This window comes from Stegodyphus dumicola, chromosome 11 (assembly GCF_044657685.1).
Source record: "Stegodyphus dumicola isolate Sdum_Otavi_A_Nest chromosome 11, ASM4465768v1".
NCBI classification, from domain to species: domain Eukaryota; kingdom Metazoa; phylum Arthropoda; class Arachnida; order Araneae; family Eresidae; genus Stegodyphus; species Stegodyphus dumicola.
Genome location: NC_140778.1, coordinates 25,282,093 through 25,302,594, shown reverse-complemented (window position 1 = coordinate 25,302,594; position 20,502 = coordinate 25,282,093). Strand labels below are relative to the sequence as shown.

General features: G+C 34.3%; 1 protein-coding gene across 1 annotated transcript in view; it reads right to left on the bottom strand.

The window, feature by feature from the left end:
* TER94 (Transitional endoplasmic reticulum ATPase TER94) overlaps positions 1 to 3,771 on the bottom strand; it is a 95,012-nt gene extending 91,241 nt beyond the window's left edge. The window contains exon 1 of the mRNA XM_085826600.1: positions 3,528 to 3,771. Coding sequence (XP_085682726.1) covers positions 3,528 to 3,544 — 17 coding nt within the window. The 5' untranslated portion in view covers positions 3,545 to 3,771. The remainder of the gene's footprint in view (positions 1 to 3,527) is intronic.
* Positions 3,772 to 20,502: the final 16,731 nt, after the last annotated feature.

Genomic DNA, 20,502 nt, shown 5'->3' with positions numbered 1-20,502 from the left:
GTTCTTTTTACCGGGTTTAAAGATTGAGAAAATTGTCATGTATTTTCGTTAAATTTTTCTAATTTATGAGAAAAAAGCAGTGTACATGGATATAGTGAAGAGTGTGCGCAATGCCATTTTTGTGCAATTCTGGGATGTTTTTTTAAGTAAAAATAAGTCGGCGTGTACATGGTTTATGTGTATGTGTTATTTTGAAAACGCGTAAGGAGTATGGTATTGTGCACTTTTTCCCAATTTTGCAGTGAATATTTGTCATGATTAAGCAGTTTTGTTAGATAAAATTTCTAGCATAAGTGTAATTCGGCTAGTAGATTGTTGGAAGAAGTGTTCAGTAGATAAAAAGAAAAGAAACATGTCTTTACTTCCTGAAGACAAAATGGCGGCGGGAAAAAAAAATAGAGGGTTGCTGTAGGAGAGTTGGTCGCCAAATTTTCGCCAAAAAAACGCCAAGTTACCATAATGTAAAGATCAACCAAAAAAACCACCGAGAGATTGAGAATATTAATTTTATGTCTGTGTAACTGATGAACAAAATTTATACATTCTAGAAGTTGGATTAAGACAAAGGACATGTCAGCTATCTGCCTAAAGGAATCGATGCTTTTATGGAGAACTTTTAACGGAAAGCGTTTGTGCCATCTTTTAGCTAAGTTAGAAAAGAAAAGAGTATAAGGATGTGCATTAAATTCTATTTCAAGGAACATATGAATAGCTAAATAAAAATTTTCAAATGAGGAAAATGGAATCACCCTTTTAGGTACTTGACACTCAGCTATATTTATATTTAAAGTATTTAACACTTTGATATAAGGTATTTGACACTGAGATAAAGATTTCACACTAAGATAGAGTAAAAATACCGGTTGATCTTTACAATATGGTAACTGGTAGTTTGGCGACATTTTGGAGGCGATAAAGGTTACTACCTGGGACTTTGGTAATAATGTGAGCAGTACTCAGTTCCGATTACGCATTATTTTGCGTGAGGGAAATGAGAGATCATGGGATATGTCATGTGTTATTAATGGACGAATTACGGTTCTTTAATCGGAAAAGGGGGGAAATCGGGAAAAAATCTGGAAATTTTGTATTTAGCTTTATTCTGTGTTGTGTGAAACAGTGTTGGTTAATTTTTGGATCCCATGGCCCTAACTAAAGTGAATTCGAAATGGGTATTTAGGCATTGTGATAAAGAGAAGTTTGCTTTTTATTTAGCAGAGGAAGTATGGAGGAAAAATTCACAGAAAAAATCTTTCAATAATTTTATTGAATGAATTAGAAAAGTGTATCCGCCACGTAATCAAGATTCTGAAGAAGATTAGGTAAGTTAGTATTTTTAATTATTTGAGGATATTATTTTTATGCATTGTTCTGAATGTAAGGTGGAAAGGAATTTGGTATTATTGGGAAAATTGTTATTAGCAATGATTTAGTTTAAAGTAATTAGGATTGTAAGCTAATTTTTATTAATTTAATGTATGTGCTCATTTATATTTTAAGTAGTGTTTTTGAATTTAATTATATTTTAATGAAATGATAGTTATTTTGTGAATTTTATGTTTGTAGGAATTTGGTATACGTTTTAGTTGAAGTAAACGTGCATGGAAATAATTTAAATATCTGACACTAAGTATTTGTAATGGTTGCGGTATGAATTCGTTGGTGACGTTTATAATATAATAGATGATTTAGAGGTAAAAGTTTTTGGATATAGTATTTATTTTATATGTGGAAATGTTCATATTTGGAAAGGGTAAATACTTTTTCGCGATCAGGTAATTTCATATATGTTCTTTTTACCGGGTTTAAAGATTGAGAAAATTGTCATGTATTTTCGTGAAATTTTTCTAATTTATGAGAAAAAAGCAGTGTACATGGATATAGTGAAGAGTGTGTGCAATGCCATTTTTGTGCAATTCTGGGATTTTTTTTAAGTAAAAATAAGTCGGCGTGTACATGGTTTATGTGTATGTGTTATTTTGAAAAACGCATAAGGAGTATGGTATTGTGCACTTTTTCCCAATTTTGCAGTGAATATTTGTCATGATTAAGCAGTTTTGTTTGATAAAATTTCTAGCATAAGTGTAATTCGGCTAGTAGATTGTTGGAAGAAGTGTTCAGTAGATAAAAAGAAAAGAAACATGTCTTTACTTCGTGAAGACAAAATGGCGGCGGGGAAAAAAAAATAGAGGGTTGCTGTAGGAGAGTTGGTTGCCAAATTTTCGCCAAAAAATCGCCAAGTTACCATAATGTAAAGATCAACCAAAATACCTAATTCTCAAACTGCAGCTATCCTGATACAATACAAATACTGAACACTGATTAATGAAGAAGTATATTATGTTTATAGTTATATGAAAATTAACAGAAAAGGTAGATCATGCTTTAGTTAAATTGCATCAATATAAATACTGAACACTGATTAATGAAGAAGTATCTTATGTTTAAAGTTATATGAAAATTAACAGAAAAGTAAGATCATGCTTTAGTTAAATTGCATCAATATAAAAGAAACAAGAATATTTCACATTTGGTTTATCTTCTCCCTCATATATGTATGTATTTTTAATGGAATTTGACGTACACTTCTAATCCCATTAAAAATGACAAAATCAGTTTATAACCAATATTATTACTGACACTAAAAATTATTAGCTTGTAATGATAGTAGCATGGGAAACTCAATTTTACCTAACAGACTGGCCTTATGAAAACTGAATTTCGGCAAAAATCCCAGCTTACTTCTTGCAGATATAAAAAAATTCATAGCACATCCTGAACATGGGTGAGCAAGACATAAATGATATTAAAAAACTATCAGATTACTACGTACGCGTTTAACAGATAAAATGTGGGGAAAAAATTCACGAATCATACATAATGTTAATTAGAACTGAGATGTTAATAGAACTTGCATATTGTTAATTAGAATAAGCTTAGATAGTGTTAATTAGGGCCAAGATGGAAATTATTATGCTGATTTAATTGAATTTTCACATTATTTTTTTTAATACACAAATAAAACGATTTTCCCCCCCTTCATGGTCGGAAAGTTTCATTATTGTCGAGATAGAAGCAGAATATACACTACATAAATTTCCAGTCAAATGACGGAATATTTTCAACAGTTCATTAATTCGCATATTTCAGAAACAGATGTATGGTTTAATAATGAAATGCTCGAAAAAATTCTTTAATTAATGCTTGCTATGATGTAGGCTTACCGTACTGACTCAGCGAAAATTTTAGTTAGGCTTAATGATCAATCATGACTTTGAATCTAACAATAAATTAACTTTTTTTTTAATCGAAACATCTTCTAATTTAAAAAAAAGAGGCAGAAATATCCACACTAGAGAGTGTTAGCAAAAAATTTAGCTTAGATATTTTTTAATAAATCTCAATTTATAAAAGCCGGCACTTTAAGATTACAACAAAAATAAAGAAGCTTACATCGACATTAAAATGAGTTAACTAATATATAACATTAACATACACAAGAAAAATAGCGTAAGATAATTTCTTACTTTTGTTTTCCAGACATATTCTGTAACAAGGAGACAACAATGCTCTTTGGTTAGCAATAAATGTAAAATGATTTAAGGATGCGGAATTTCGTTAATACAGTAACAAAATATATGTTCACAGTGAACAGCTATATATTCTTTTTGCAAATATATGGGATAACACTACACAAACTCACTCAGTTACTTATAAACTACGGAACAATTGCCGATCACACAGAAACAGACAGTCAGCGACACAAAGATTTCCTGCGAGGCTACACCATGACGTAACAAATGATTATTCGCTGAAATTTACAATATTTAAACCTTTCAAGAAATAATTAGATTCTAATGTTTCAAAATATGTAAAAAAAATTTCTTTTATTTTAATGCTCAAAGCAAATATTATCTCTAACAAATTTTAATAATTATCGCGAGCAGTGAATTCATCCTGAAAGCGTGACTCCGCGAAACGCGCTTTTTGTGATTTAGCATTTGTCATTAGGAGAATAATTAAAAAGTTAAGTTTCTTTCAAATCCAACCATTTTTCTTTTCCTAAAGATTTTACTGCCGAAGAAGTATATAAATTGAGGGCAATTTTTTTTTCAATGGCAGCTCAAACTACGTTATCAGAACTCATTAAAGTAAAAACAACACTACATATTGTGGATTACAATACAACTAAAGTCATTAGCTCAAAAATTATGTATCTCACTAGAATAAGCTGTCACAAACAATACATGTAAATTTTGTTCATAGGTTCCAGAAGGCACTCCATGTGATAAAGTGCAGCTCCCTGCATGACTTTTTCATCAGTAGATCTTATGTAACTTCTACAAATCAAATATAATCTTTTCTTTTGTACAACTTTATATAGATTGTGAGTGGCAACAGTTAGAAACTAAAATAATCGTAAAATGATGTTGTTTAAAAAAGAACGTTTTTAAAAAGTGAATAATAAAGTGTTTTATTTTAAATTTAGTAGCCTAAAGTTGTTCTTAAACAAAAAATATAACGTATATGATGTAGCAACCGCTACACTTATTTAGCGAGTTCTAAAAATAGTAATTTCTGTTTCAACGGAAGTGCAAAACTTATTCACCAAGTAAAACATCTTCAATTACTGTATCGCCAAATTAAAAGCGCACACCCGTAAAAACCCTATCATATATGCTTCCGCTACGCGGTACTGAAAGTTGAAAGGGACATTTCCACGAAACCTGCGTAGCTAAGGTTACCATTTCTCCTTGCTAAACAGTAATCCATTATCGCTCAGACTAGCGAAAGAGACGTTTGTTTCCAAATTCTATGATGCATCGCTCTTACGGAAGCATTTCAGTATTTCCTTTTGACTTTTTAAACTTGTTTGTTATTATGGAAGATTAAATGTAATATAAATGAAATACATATGAGTTTTACTATGTTTCAGCACTCTCAAAAATGCTGTACTATATCAAAATATCAGATATTCTGAATTTTATAACTTCTTTCTTGTTTGCTTCAAAGCTTAGAGAAAAACTTAAAATGTGTACAAAAAAGAAATACACTGGTTATCATAAATTAAGGAAAAATCACAAAAATAGCGATAACTCCCTCAAAAATAAGCAAACCGTGTAAAATTTGAAATGTTGCCAAGTAAGAGTAGCTGAGTAAAACTCCAATATGCAAATTAGCGGCACTGCACTCAGAATACGTCATCTGCGAGGAGCATAAAAGTCCATGTTTGAGAGCAAGCCCACATATTTCACTGTGATAGTGACATCAGAAATGAGATAGCTAATTCGTAACAATGATCTCCAGGCATCATTTGCCCGCAGAACTACGACAGAAAGGCATTGGGAGACTAGAGGCAGGACAAAGTCAAACAGAAGTGGCCAGATTGTTAAATGTGAGTCCTTCTGTGGTTCATAGACTTTGGAGGCAACTTCAAAATCACAGATTCGGCACCTAGGAGGTTCATCCAAGGACTGTGCACTCAGGAATAGAATCGCTACTCCGACTCTTCTTAGATCCTCCCTTGCTGCAGCCACCGGAACGTTGGTGTCAACGTCAATTGTGCGTAGAAGGCTTCACAAACGTGGTCTGTATGCGAGGCGAACAACCATTTGCGTGCTGCTTAAGTCACGCCATAGGAGGGACCGTTTGTAGTGGACACGACAACATGTCCACTGGACACCTGAGCAATGGAGGGCTATTCTCCTTACGGATGAGTCCAGGTTTAAGCTTCGTTTCCACTACTGTGTACGAACGCGTTGCGTCAATTGAAGACACGCCTACGGTATCCGTACAAACGTTTCCACTGCCGCGTATCCGTAGAATATTTTCATTTTCCGCCGCTAGGTGTCACTATAAAATCTTGCGCCAAACAAGCAGTTCGCGAGTTACGACCCTGAACATCTGAATTTTTCCCGCTTAAGTGAGTATTGTTTGTTTTGGATTTGATATGGATCCTGACGTATAACGAAGAAAAGTTTTGTTTACTAAATTCCATGTTATTGGAAATTTTTATTTCTGCTTATGAACTGCGAAAGTAAAGTACGCTAGCAATTTTTAGATAAGTAAGGTTATAATGCATATTATGAACATCACTAATTCCATAGAAGCTGAAGTAAATTTTAAAAAAAATTTTGCGTTTCTAGAAGCCTTAAATATTAATGAAATAATATATATATTATTAAAACTAAAATGTACTGTTGGTGAAAAAATAAACAAATAAATAAATAAAATAAAAAAGTTAAAGGAAATAAAAAAATAGTTGGTACTTTAAAAATACAGAGCAACTGTAAAGAAAGGTTCACAATATTTGCTATGCTTGTATACCGCTGACTTCAGAGTCATAGCTGGATAATTTATTAGAAATCTCGTTTGTTTTAAAATGCACTATGGGCAGTTATATTTTATGCATAATCCATAAAATATTATTTTTAATTTAAACATCTTTAATTCATATCTCTTTTTATAGAAAAAGTTATAAAAATAAGATTTTTTTTTCTTTATATATACGACCATTAGGTAAAGAAAATGGAAATATTTAATTAATTAATTCCTGCGCTTCTGCCGGAGAGTACTGGATTTAAAAGCAATTATTATAGGAAGATTTTGTTAGAAAATGTTTAGGGCATTAATACTGCCTCATGTTAATTAGAATGAAAGTTTAGAGTCGTAAACATCCCAAAGTCTGAGCACATGTATATATATATACATTCACATAAAAGTGAAACGAAAATACATATATATATATAATATATATCTACAGGGTTTCAAAATAAATTAAATTTAAATAATTCTCTTGCGCCATTGCTGCAAGGAATGAAATTTGAATTTAACAAACATTTTCCATTCGTAAAAAAAGCAAATTTAAAGTTAATTAAAGGGCCCACCAGCGGCCGAGCGATAAAGTCGCTGAACACTGGTAGTTCGGTCCGAGGTTCGAATCCCGCGAACGGGCTGGCTGCATGGATGTTTTTGTGGTTTTTCTCATGTGTAACGTGCATACGAGCCAGTTTCCCTTAGAAAGTCCTCTACGAAGGCATCCCTCCCCTTAGGCAGATAGTCCTCGAGGCTTTGCCGTAATTAAGTAACCTAACCTAAAGTTAATTAAATTTAAATGAAATTTAATGCAAACAAATAAATGATTAATTATTGCTGCGAACTAATATACAATATCATTTAAATTCTGAGAGCATATGTAAATCAAATGCAAGTATCAAAATCCAAGAATAAATATATAATGCCTAGGCATTCTATAGAATAACGGATTTCAAATTTTGCCTGTAATATATGCACTGCGTAGGTTTTTCTCCCAACGAAGCAACGCATACGCCTTGGAGACGTGGCATCATACTTTTGTTTATTTAGTCATTTGTAAAATCACAGATGCTTTTCAGAGCATCTACTCTGTGATTAATTTTTAGTTCAAAGGGGCTTTGTCACTGAGGTAATATTGTTTTCGTTTGGGCATTTTGAGTCAAAATCTTTTAAGACTTTTCAAGCTGTTGCCGCCGAATATTATCGCCCTGTATTATATTTGAAGAAATTTAATAATGAAGAATCTGCATAAATGTATGTATGTTTCTCGCATTGTAATAAAACAACGGTACCTAGAGGGAGCCAATTTTGAATGACGTAATTTTAATGCAAATATATGGGCATCTGGAAGCCCAAATTTGGAATATGTTTTATTATCGATTTCATATTTTGTAAAACTTTAACGAATTTCTGATTAACAAACTCAAGGATTTATGGAAATTTCCGGTTATGTTTTTACCACCAGTCCTCGAATTCCATATCACAGATTATGTTCTTACTGCATTAATATAATATTAACAAGACATAGTGCACAATAAAAATTAAGCTTTATTTAGGAACTTCGCGCACACTGCCCGACAGCCTGCCTGTTTCGCTCTGCTCGCTACTCGTAAGAAACTTCTCCTCTAGGGTTGCCACACTTATCGGAGGGCGCAAGGCGCGCTCCTTATCGCCATCACCACAGAGTTTCCCCCCAGTTCCTTTAATGGCTATTCAAAGGAACGACATAGGTTATGAAATTATCTCAGAGTATCCGTGCTGTCGGGTATTTTTTTTATGATTACAAAATTAGAATATAAAATTAGAAAAGATCAAAATGCAATTCAATATATAACAAGGTATTGACACATATAATAAACATGAAATAACAAGAAATATGTTAAGATATGAATTTTAAAAAAGTGTTTTAAATTGTTATGTAAGAAGCAAGTTTCTTAGGGAAGTGAACATGTCTTCCCGATCTGGTGACAGTTTGTGTCTTAGAGAGTTCGTTTGCAGATTTATTCTGCTGAACTGTCTTTAAGTCTTTATTTGTTTTCAGTTCAGGCAAATTAGAGTCCGAAAGCAAATAGGCTGGTTTCACACGGTCTATAGACACAGTAGATTTCAGACCGTTAACATCAATTGTGAAAGTTTTGTCTGTTCTAGAAAGGACTTTATGCGGACCTGTATATGGTTGGCACAGAGGTGGCTTTACTCGATCGACACGTAAGTATACATGCGTACACGACTTTAAGGTAGCACTTACGTAACATTTTTCTTGGCAATGTGCAGATGTTGCTATTGGATTCAACTGTTGCATTCTATGCCTAAGATTCGTGATAAATTGTGTGTCATACGGAGATATCTTAGATGACGTTATCATATCACTAGGCAGCTTGAGAGTTGTGCCATACACCAGTTCAGCACAAGATGACTGTAGATCTTCCTTTACGGCTGTCCGAATACCAAGCATAACAACTGGTAGTGTTTCAGTCCAGTTATTGGTCTCGTGAGCCTTGAGGGAAGATTTTAAATGTCGATGAAATCGTTCAACAATGCCGTTGGACATTGGATGATAGGCTGTTGTTGTGATTCTGTTCGTACCCAAAATGCGCGTGAATTCTGCAAAAAGTGCGGATCTCATTTGAGAACCTTGGTCTGTTGTTATGATCGATGGGCAGCCAAAACGAGATATCCAACAGTTGAAGATGGCTCTGCAAATGGTTTCCGTTTTCATATCCGGGATGGGAATGGCTTCAGGACATCTGGAGAATCTATCTATTAGAGTCAAAAGGTACACATTGCCTTCTGATGGAAGTAACGGTCCGACGATATCCATATGGATTTCTGAAAAACGTGCATCAGGAAGAGAGAATGTGCCCAGTGGTGCTTTAGTATGCCTAGTAATTTTCGATTTTTGGCAAGATTCACAGGATTTCACCCAATTTTTGATATGACGTTTCATATCAGGCCATACATAACGAGAACAAATAAGCTTCGTAGTAGCTGCAATTCCTGGATGTGACAGATTATGCAGATGATTAAAGATGAGTCTGCGAAAGGAATTCGGAACAAATGGACGAGGAATGTCTGTTGATATGTCACAAAGAATATTACCATCAGAATATTGGCACGGTTTAAATTCCAGTTTCAAAGATGATGTGTTGTTTTTGAGAAGGTCTTGTACCTCCGGATCATGCCTTTGAGCTTCCGAAAATTTTTTAAAATCCAAAAATGGAGATTTTGTTATGGAATCAATTTCGATTCTTGAAAGAGCGTCAGCAACGACGTTTTTTGAACCTTGCACATGCCTAATATCAGTAGAGTACTGAGAAATAAAATCTAAATGTCGCAATTGTCGAGGTGAACATTTATGAGGGTTCTGTTTAAAAGCGTATATTAACGGTTTTTGATCCGTATAAATTATAAAATTTCTGCCCTCTAACATGTGTCGGAATTTCTTAATTGCAGAATAAATAGAAAATAATTCCCTATCGTACGCGGACCATTTCTGTTGACTTTTATTGAGTTTCATAGAGAAAAATGCTATAGGTTCCCATGTTTGTTGAGACAACTGCATAAGTGTGCCGCCTATTGCGACGTCTGAGGCATCTACCCAGATGCTTAGCTGGGCTCCGGGAATAGGGTGTCTCAAAAGGGTAGCCTGAGCAATGGCATTTTTGGCAGCAATAAAGGCTTGTTCAGCATTCTCGTTCCAATTTAATTGTGGGGATGAATCCTGAACACGAGAACGAGATTTCTTTTTATTAATATAGCCTTCTAACAATTTTATTAAAGGAGAAAGAATATGTGCTGCTTTAGGTATGAAACATCTATAAAAGTTAAAGATGCCTAAAAATCGGCGAAGCTGAGTGAGAGTAGTAGGTTGAGGAAAATCTAAAATACATTTGACTTTGTCAGGAAGAGGTTCAATTCCGTTTTCACTAAGGTGAAAACCTAAGAAATCAATAGATGTTTGACCAAAGGTGCATTTTGAAACATTTATGCAAAGTCCATAATCCTGAAGTTTGGAAAATAAAGCTTTCAAATGCCTGCAATGTTCCTCAGAATCTTTAGAGGCTATGAGCAAGTCATCGACAAAAGCGTAAACGCCTTCTAAATCCCGCGTGACTTCATCTATAAAGCGTTGAAAAGTCGCGGATGCATTGCATAAGCCGAATTGCATACGGATACTTTCGAATAAACCGAATGGTGTGCATATGGCGGTTTTGTGGATGTCGGCTGGGTTAATTGGTATTTGATGGTATGCCTTAATCAGGTCGACATGACTAAAAATTTTAGTACCGTGCAATGCAGCAGTAAAATCGGCTAAGCATGGAATAGGGTATTTGTCTTTTATTGTTTGAGCGTTCAATGCTCGATAATCTCCTACAGGTCTCCATTCCAGACTTCCCTTTTTTGGAACCATGTGAAGTGGGGATGCATAATTGCTGCTCGAAGGTCTCAAATGCCCCAATTGCATCATAGTTTGAAATTCTTGTTTTGCTATTTTTAAGCGATCTGGAGCTAACCGACGAGGTTTTGCAACCACAGGTGGACCTTTAGTTATGATATAATGAACGGTGTTATGTTTAACAGGTTGGTTAGGATCTGGTAATCTAGTAACTGAAGGAAATTCTTTTAAAATTTTGTGATATGGTGTATCACTAAATACAGTTTTTACTGAATAAATGCTTGCATTTTTCACGCAACCGACGGTTTTAAAATGCGTTTTTAAATCTTTGAGACATTTGTTTCTGAGATCAGGCACCAATTCAAAGAAATGGAGAAAATCTGCTCCAAGAATAGGTGTACTAACATTTGCTATAAGAAAAGTCCATGTAAACTGTCGTCTTAATTTGAAATCCAAAGAAAGTGTTTTTTGACCATAAACATGAATAGTAGAAGAATTAGCAGCGAAAAGTGTTTGTTGGGACGAATTCCGTTTTTGAGAATTATTTGCTGGAAGTAAGGACACGTCAGAGCCGGTATCGACCAAGAATGAAAGGTTTGTTCTACGGTCACGAACGAACAGGCGACGTGAAACTTGAGGCAAAGAATAAGTCGCCTCTATTCTTTGCTGGTTTCGTTTCCCTGCCATGAACAAGGTTTTGTACATTTGTCATCTCTACACTTTTTCCCAAAACGTCTATGATACCAGCAAACAGAATAATCTCTCCTTTTGGAATTGCTTCTTTCCTTATTGCGATCTCCGCGATTTGGCGAGCGACCACGAGAAAGAGAAATGCGATCAATACGTTTGTTTAATTTTTCTATTTGTTTAAATAATTTATCCTCAAGAGACTGATCAACTGTGCGAGAAACGGCACAAGTCCCTGGGGTTGGATTTACTTCTAAAATTCTGTCGGCAATTTCTGCAGCTTTATCTACAGTTAAATTGGAAACCGCTGCCAAAATAGACTGAACAGTCGAAGGCAAACGTTGAAGGAATAATTCTAACATTAAGTTATCAGGAACATTTAAAGATTCTGCTCGACGTTTCATATTTCTAAGCAAATCGGAAGGTTTTCGAGAACCTAATTCTTCTCCAGATAATAATTGGCGAATTTCTTGCTGAGAAGATTCTCCCGAACGATTTATTAACTCAGTTTTAAGCTTTGCATATGGATCAATAGGGTCTGGTTTCATAAGTAAATCCCGTACTATTGAAGCAATATCTGGAGGAAGATGAGAAACTACATAATTATATTTAGTAATGGATTCTGTGATAGGTTTGGGGGTGGCAAGAGCAAAGGTACTTTCACACATAATAAACCATAAAGATGGGTCTGATCGGTTATAAACCGGAATTTGGACGGCATGAACATCAGACATTGTGCAAGGTTTTTAAGCCAAAATAAAAGCAAAAATTTTACTAAAGAAAATGAAATTAAATGATAAGTAGAAAACAGAATTATAAAATGATCTATAATTACTACTCATCTGTGATCCGGAGGACGAAAACCGATGTAATCCATTACTTCTGGTTTGGAGATCTTGAGTGATGGCTTGTAGTCAAAACCGAAAGTGCTTGAGAACTGTTCATACGATTTAACACAGTCCGGGTTACCATTATGGAAATTTCCGGTTATGTTTTTACCACCAATCCTCGAATTCCATATCACAGATTATGTTCTTACTGCATTAATATAATATTAACAAGACATAGTGCACAATAAAAATTAAGCTTTATTTAGGAACTTCGCGCACACTGCCCGACAGCCTGCCTGTTTCGCTCTGCTCGCTACTCGTAAGAAACTTCTCCTCTAGGGTTGCCACACTTATCGGAGGGCGCAAGGCGCGCTCCTTATCGCCATCACCACAGATTTCAAAGCGAGCAATGGGAAAAAAAAAATTCTTATCTCCAGCGCGTGACACCGTGTATCGGAAATTCTAAAGATATACTCAATTTAAAATTATTTTGCGATATTGCTCTTGAACTAAATTTTATGGTTTAAGTGCGAAGAACATGATATTTAATAAATAAAGGTAACACACAAAATGTTTAAAAAAACGCGCATTTGGACGTAATTTAAAAATCTGAAACCTTTCAGATTTTTTTTTTTAAATGGCTAGGCAAAAAGTTACAAGAACTAAAATCTTACAAACAGAGGTTACAAACAATAGAACTAAGAACAAAAAGACCGAGAGTATAAAGACCGGCAACTATGCATTCCCCATATATACAAATTAGGAATCACCGGGCTTTGCTGGCCTCTACCCCATTTTGAGGAAGAATACTCCGGGAGTGGTCCAAGGATTTCCCACTGCTTTTCTCGTACTACAAACTTATTTATAATCTCAAATATCACCAAAGGAGAGAATACCCGATCCCTTATATTAATATGACACTAACAACAAGAGAAACTGACATATATGATGTTTTAAAATATTCTAAGATCTATAAATCGACATCAATCACTTTTTAAAATGTAACTTTTAATATGTACAATATTTACAGATCATAGATCAAACATGGTGGTTCAGTTGACAAACAAATCTATATGCTTTCATAATCGAAAATCGAAATATAATAGGAACCGAAAGTGTTCCTAATCAAATAGTGTGCGAACCATCAGACATCCATCTATCGAGCTGCCGGTGGAGAGTCTCTGGAAATTCAGAAGGCAAATCGCGTCGCGTTAACACGCAACGCTAGCGCCATCTATCTATTAATCAAAATAATTTCCACACACTCCCCACCTGAACTCTGTCAAGAGTTCACATCAATATAACAACAATCAAATTTATAGCAATAAGTATTTTAACATATAATTATAAAACAATTGATAAGTATATTAAACGAATAGAAAATATATTCAAATTATAATCACTATACTAAATTCTAAAAAAATGGTATGTTATCATCAAATACAATTTGACACTACTTCAGTATATCTAAACTATTCTTAATCTAATCATATGAAACTAAATTAGTAAAGTAAACAATTGCATAAATCATATTCAATCATATTCATATTATTAAACGATAAAAAATGTTTTTAAAGTTCCAAAGGATATAATAATTGAACTGGTCGTTTTATTATTGTTCCATCAGCAGTTTTTAGTTCACAAGAACGAACTTTATTATCACGACCACGAAAAACGTTTATCACTCTACCACAGTTCCACAAAAGTTTGCACTTATTGTTGCCTTCAATTAATACAAGATCATCAACTTTTAGATCATCATAAACGTTAGGATTTTTTTAATTGATGAGCTGTCCGAAGATCCATCAAATATTGTTTTTTCCATTTAGTCCACAATTGCCTAACCAATAAATCTTTCTTTTGGTCAGAGAGGACTTGGTAGAGAAATCTTTAACAATGGAATTAAAGTTGATAGGTGATGTAGAATCTTTGTTTCCAAAATTCAAAAAATTGACTGGCTTTAGTGGCAACGGTTCCTTGTGGTCATTGTACACATATGTCAAAGGACGAGAATTCAAAACAGCTTCCACTTGTGCTAAAACTGTTGACAATTCTTCAAACGTTAGTAAAGCTTTACCGAGAATATTTCTTAAGCACTCTTTTACTGATTTTACTAAGCTCTCGTAGAAGCCTCCCCACCAAGCCCCTCTTTCTATTATAAACTTCCAACTGATTCTTTCATTCGACGGAAAATCTTGGAATTTCTCATTCGACAATAGTTTAAAGAAATGTCCGAGTTCCTTTTTTCCCTTTTTAAAAGTTTTCGCGTTGTCCGAATAAATTACTCGACAATTGCCTCTCCTAGATGTGAATCTTTTGAATGCCATCAAGAAAGAATCTGTAGAGAGATTCGGTACAAGTTCCAGATGTATGGCTCTAGTGATAGCGCATGTAAATAATGTTACATAGGCTTTTTGACTTCCTTCGATGTTTTTTACGTAAATCGGTCCAGCAAAATCTATGCCAGACACGTAGAATGGTGGTGTCTCATTGATTCTATCTTCTGGAAGTTGAGAAGTGATCTGGTCAGCAGACTTCAATGAATATCTTTTACAAATAAGACACTTGTTTATTATTTTCTTGATAAATTGACGCTCTTTTGGGATCCAAAAGCGACTTCGAATTTCAGCTAAGGTCGTTGCTACTCCTCCATGCATCATTTTAACATGTGCACCTTCTACTATCAAATTCGTTAGCCAGGAGTGTCTTGAAAGAATTGCCGGATGTTTTTCATCATGTGACAAACTAGAATGTTCTAAACTTCCACCCACTCTAAGTATCCCGTTCTGGTCTAAAAATGGGTTAAAAAGATATAAGGATGATTTATTTTCGACTTTATTCGCTTTCTTCAGAGACTCAATTTCTTCGGGATAAAAACGTTCTTGTTCAGATCGAATCCAATAATTTTCGGCATCCGCTATTTCTTTAGTCGTTAATGGACCTGTCAAATGGTTTATTTTCCTAATTTTGCTAATGAATCGTTTCATCCAACCAGTTATTCTCAACAATTTTCTTAAATTACTATATTTTGAGATGTCTATAAGCCTTTCTTCAACTGCTGTGCACACAAATTCATAAATATCATTAATGTTCTTACGGTATTCTAATTCTTCTTCAGTGACAGGTTTTTCTTCATTCTGTCGAGGCCAAAATTCAGACGACATTCTAAGCCATTCTGGTCCTTGAAACCAGATAGCATTGTTTTTCAGCTCTGGAAGATTAACTCCTTTCGAAGCCAAATCAGCGGGATTACATTTACCGGGGCAATAATGCCAATTTTCTGGGGATGTCAAATTTTGTATTTCCTGAATACGATTTTTAACGAAAAGCTTAAATTTCTTTGCACAGTTCTTTATCCAGAAAAGTGTGATTTTCGAATCAGTCCAGAAAAAACAAGAAAGTTGTAACTTCAAAATTTTAGTGATGCTAGTGCCTAATTTGGCTGATAAAAGAGCTCCCATTAGTTTCAACCTAGGTAAGGTGAGCGGTTTCAAAAGCGCTACTCTAGTCTTTGAAGCAACAAAAACCGTAAATATTTGTTCATTGCTAGAAATTATACGCAGATACGCTACTGTACCATACGCCTTTTTGGTAGCGTCAGAAAAACAGTGCAGTTCAATCCTTTCCACATAACTATTACCGATTGCAGAAAAATAATATCGTGGAATACCGATTTGTTCTAAATTGGAAACTTATTTGCACCATGTTTTCCAAACAGAACATAAATTTTCTGGTAGTTCATCATCCCAATCTAAAGCAAGTGTCCAAATTTGCTGCAATAAGATTTTGACTCTAAGTACAAACTGTGATAATAGACCTATAGGATCAAAAATTCGTCCTATCGCTTGTAGGACAAAACATTTAGTATTAACTTGTTTTGAGAGAAATGTTATCAAATTTTTTACATCGAAGTAAATTATGTCACTTTGGTTATCCCAAACGACTCCTAACACTTTCAATGGAGGATTTCTAGCTTCCAAAACATGACTAGATTCCTAGGATTCAATACCTTCTTTAATTCATAATTCGCGCAGTTCTTGAGAATTGGTGTGCCATTTATGTAGAATCATACTAGCATCTCTAAAAATGTTGACGCATTCTAAACTGGTATTGAAAGCAAGTTCAACGTTTCGGTGTCCCCCAATGATGTCATCTACATAAATGTGATCGTTTAGAAATTCGCAAGTGGCAGGGTAGGTTTTCTCATATTGTTTCAAATGGTGTTTAATGGTTGCAGCCAGCAAGAACGGACTGCTATTTACGCCAAATAACACACGTGTGAACCGATAAGTTATAAAATTTTGTAGATCATTGAATGGGTTTTTAGTAAACAGAAAACGCGTTACATCTCTGTCCTTCTCATCTACTTCTATCTGAAGAAACGCCTGCTTTATGTCACTTGTAAACGCTACAGGATTAGGCCTGAAGGCCAACAGAAGTTCAAAAATGTCAGGATACAAATTTGGACCAATATGCAAGCAGTCATTTAACGAGATTTCACCAGGTCCATGTGAAGACGCGTCGAATACGATACGTAGTTTACTAGTAGTTCGATACGAACGATTTCTCTGTGAGGCAAATAAAATGTGATTTGAGATTCACTATCAACAGTGTCTGGAACTGGTTCAATGATGTTTTGTTGTAAATAATCTTGTAGAACTGTTTGATACGAATAAAAGAGTTCAGGGTTATTCTGAAATCGCTTTACAAGTTTTTCAAATCGTTTCAGCGCAATCGCTTTATTGTCATGTAACTCATATTTTCTATCAGATTTCCATGGCAGCCTAACCTTGTAATGAGAATTTTTGTATAAAATTTCCGATTCGAAGTTTTCCATTATGGTATTGTCTAATGGGTCGGATGATTCACTTTCAGGTTTTATACCTAAACTTTCAAGCTTCCAAAATTTCTTTATCTGATCAGATATTATATCTTCCTCAACTATAATATTAAAGGCTGTGGACGTGTGTGTTGTACCTTTAGTGTAATCCAGCAGAGACCAACCGAATAACGTTTCAACAGCTACTAAATGTTTGTTTAAACGCTTAAGTTTCCCAGTTACTACATCATAATAATGATTAGCTCCTATCAAAAGAGTAATTTTTTCTTTGCAATCCCAAGAATCTGCGAGTTGTAAACCTTCTAACTGTTTGTCTAAAATGTGTCTATCAAGATTAGGAGGTGGTAAATCAGAACTTGAAATTTGTTCAGTCACGAGAGCTTCAATTTCGATTTTCAAATTCAGTGTTTCCTTGTTCTGTAATTTTATCTTAACAACGTCAAATGTTTTTCTGATGGGTGTTTTATTTCCAAACGTAAATACCGAAAGAGTCTCTGTTCGAATAACAGGAAGCTTCAATTTATCCGCGATTTCCTTTTTTAGGAAGGAACGCATACTACCTGAATCCAGTAGAGCTCTAATTAAAACCGACTGCGTATTCGTTCGAAGTGTTACGCAACACGTTTGAAGCGAAATAGTTTTAATTTTGCTGCGTGAGAATGCTGAAAGAACATGCGAATCTTCTATACTTTTATTTTTTTCATTTAGTTCTTTCTCAGCGCGAAAGCATATTGAACTGTTATGTCGACCTTTGCACTTGGAGCAGACGAGATAGCTTCGACAGTGCTTTATGGGGTGGTTTAATTTCAGGCAATATTCTAAGATCTATAAATCGACATCAATCACTTTTTAAAATGTAACTTTTAATATGTACAATATTTACAGATCATAGATCAAACATGGTGGTTCAGTTGACAAACAAATCTATATGCTTTCATAATCGAAAATCGAAATCAAATAGGAACCGAAAGTGTTCCTAATCAAATAGTGTGCGAACCATCAGACATCCATCTATCGAGCTGCCGGTGGAGAGTATCTGGAAATTCAGAAGGCAAATCGCGTCGCGTTAACACGCAACGCTAGCGCCATCTATCTATTAATAAAAATAATTTCCACATATGAGAACATATATGAGAGGAAACGGGATTGGCTTTTGTGTATTTTCATGGATGTGAAATAGAAAATAAAAAATATAAAATCTGTTTATCAAGCCGAATTAGCAGCCATCTTAAAAGCGATGATTTGGATTTCTAAAATTCTGCGGAAGCCCTATGGAAGACCGTCAGCAAAGATGAACAAAAGTAAATAAATAAACAAAATGACTATTAAAATAATTAATAATTAAAAAAATTAAATAGCTAATTCAACCAAATTAATTAACAATTATTTAATTAAATAAAAATTAACCATTATTTATTTAAATAATTAAAGGTTAAGGTAATTAAATAAAATGTAAAGAGATAAACTAAAATTTAATAAGAGATTAATATAATTTTATTGCAAAAAATAAAATTTTCCAAAATGAAATTTCTACTGAAATTGTTGTTCCAGTTACGTAAAAGAAGCGTTCTTATTTAGGGCTCCGTTGCGCGAAACGTTTGTTTTATAAGCTGTAAAAATGTCGGATGTTTGTAACCGATATATTTTAAATATGAAATTTTAAAATTAATTGGCGTCAAGAAGTCTAAAAATATGAACAATTTTCAAAAATTCTCCCAAAATATTTAAAAAAAATTTTAGCGTATTTTTTAAAAAAAAATTACGCTAAAAATTTAATTTAATTTTTTTTTTCTCCACAGTGTGTTATGGTGCAAACTATAATATTCTGAGATTCTCAGTTTATTTGTTAATATTTGCAAAAAATCGTTTCAACTTTAAATTTGAAAAAAATCTAATCCTCTAAAAATCAAAAGTGTGACACCACATCCACAAGCAGTGTATGCACAAAGTTTGAGTTCTATATCTTATCGGGAAGCAGTTTAAAAAATCATGAACATCTAAAAATAGCGACAAGCACCAAGAGTGAACTAAATAACAGCTTATAAAATAATAATAATAATAATTAAAACGCATATATTTTTCAGGAACTATTACGAAAGTTCAGATTACGAAATTAACAACAGTAAACAACGTTAAAAATGTGTAAACAGTATTAGAAATCTGCGAATTCGGAGACGTGATTGTTCACAGAGGCTTATTTGTAAAGGGGAAGGAAGACGGTGGTCTTCTGAACGGGTCCTAAAGACGAAACTCTTTCATGTCTCCTTTTTCTCCCCTTGTTAACGGCAGCTGTGCGAAGGAGCGTTGCATGTGAACGGGGCTTATAGGGATCTTTCTACAAAACATCAAATAAAAGGTTTATGGGTAAAAGCGCACGTTGGATATGAGGGAAACGAGCGGGCGGACACCCTTGCAAAAGAGTTTGCTACTAAGATAAATATAGAAAGAATAGATTATCGACGATCTAAACGAAAAGCAATAAAAGAAAATGGCTCTAAATATAAATTAAAAGTGGGAATAGAAATGGAAAGATTCAGACGATAGAAAGGGCTACTTGGAAAACGTTGAAATCTCGAAGAAAATGTAAGCCACAATCGATAAAGATCTCTGTCAGATCCTTTCAGGTCACGATAGATTTCCGGCATACCTAAATAAATTTAAAATTCAAGAAAACCCAAACTATTTATTATGACGAAACTGGGAAATAACAGGCACTATGTGGAAGAGTGTGAATTAAGAAAAAATATTAGGGGTAGCAGGAAGGACTTTGAAGACCTTGCTTATAATGGAAATGAAGCAAAAATCATAGCAAAAGAGATCATGGAAAGAAATAAATAAAAACCAAATCGCAATTGGGATAGAACAATAACAAAGAACAGCCAATATGGCTGCTGCTGGAGACTTCGTTTATTTATGTTGTGTTGTCCTATATGCTTTTCATTCGTGACCAATCTAGAAAAACCATAAGGCGAGCTTAGGCTTGCCAGAAGAGTGGACCGTGCCATACCTACATAGCACAAATTTATTCAGAGAACATTCGGCTTGCGGTTTAAAGTATTTTTCGTACCAAAGTTCGACAGAAACCAAGTTTCTAAAAAAAATTAGGTTTAAATGCAAACACAAACAGAAGGAAAGATGTTACCAAGTACAGTGGAACCTCGACATACGAGCAACTCTATATACGAGAAAAGTATGAGCGAAAAATTTGTCTCTAAATACGAGCACTGACTCGAGTAACGACCAATGAGCCAGGCTGTTGATATGCGTGGCGCCATTTCCCCATCCGGCTCGACTCCCAAGAAATAATGCCTCCCAAGAACTTCAGATAGTACTGCAAAGAAAAATAAGGAAGCCATGGCTGTTGAAATTAAGAAATAATAGATAAACATAAGCGTGATGTAAAAGTGACGGAATTGATGAAGACTTACGGACTT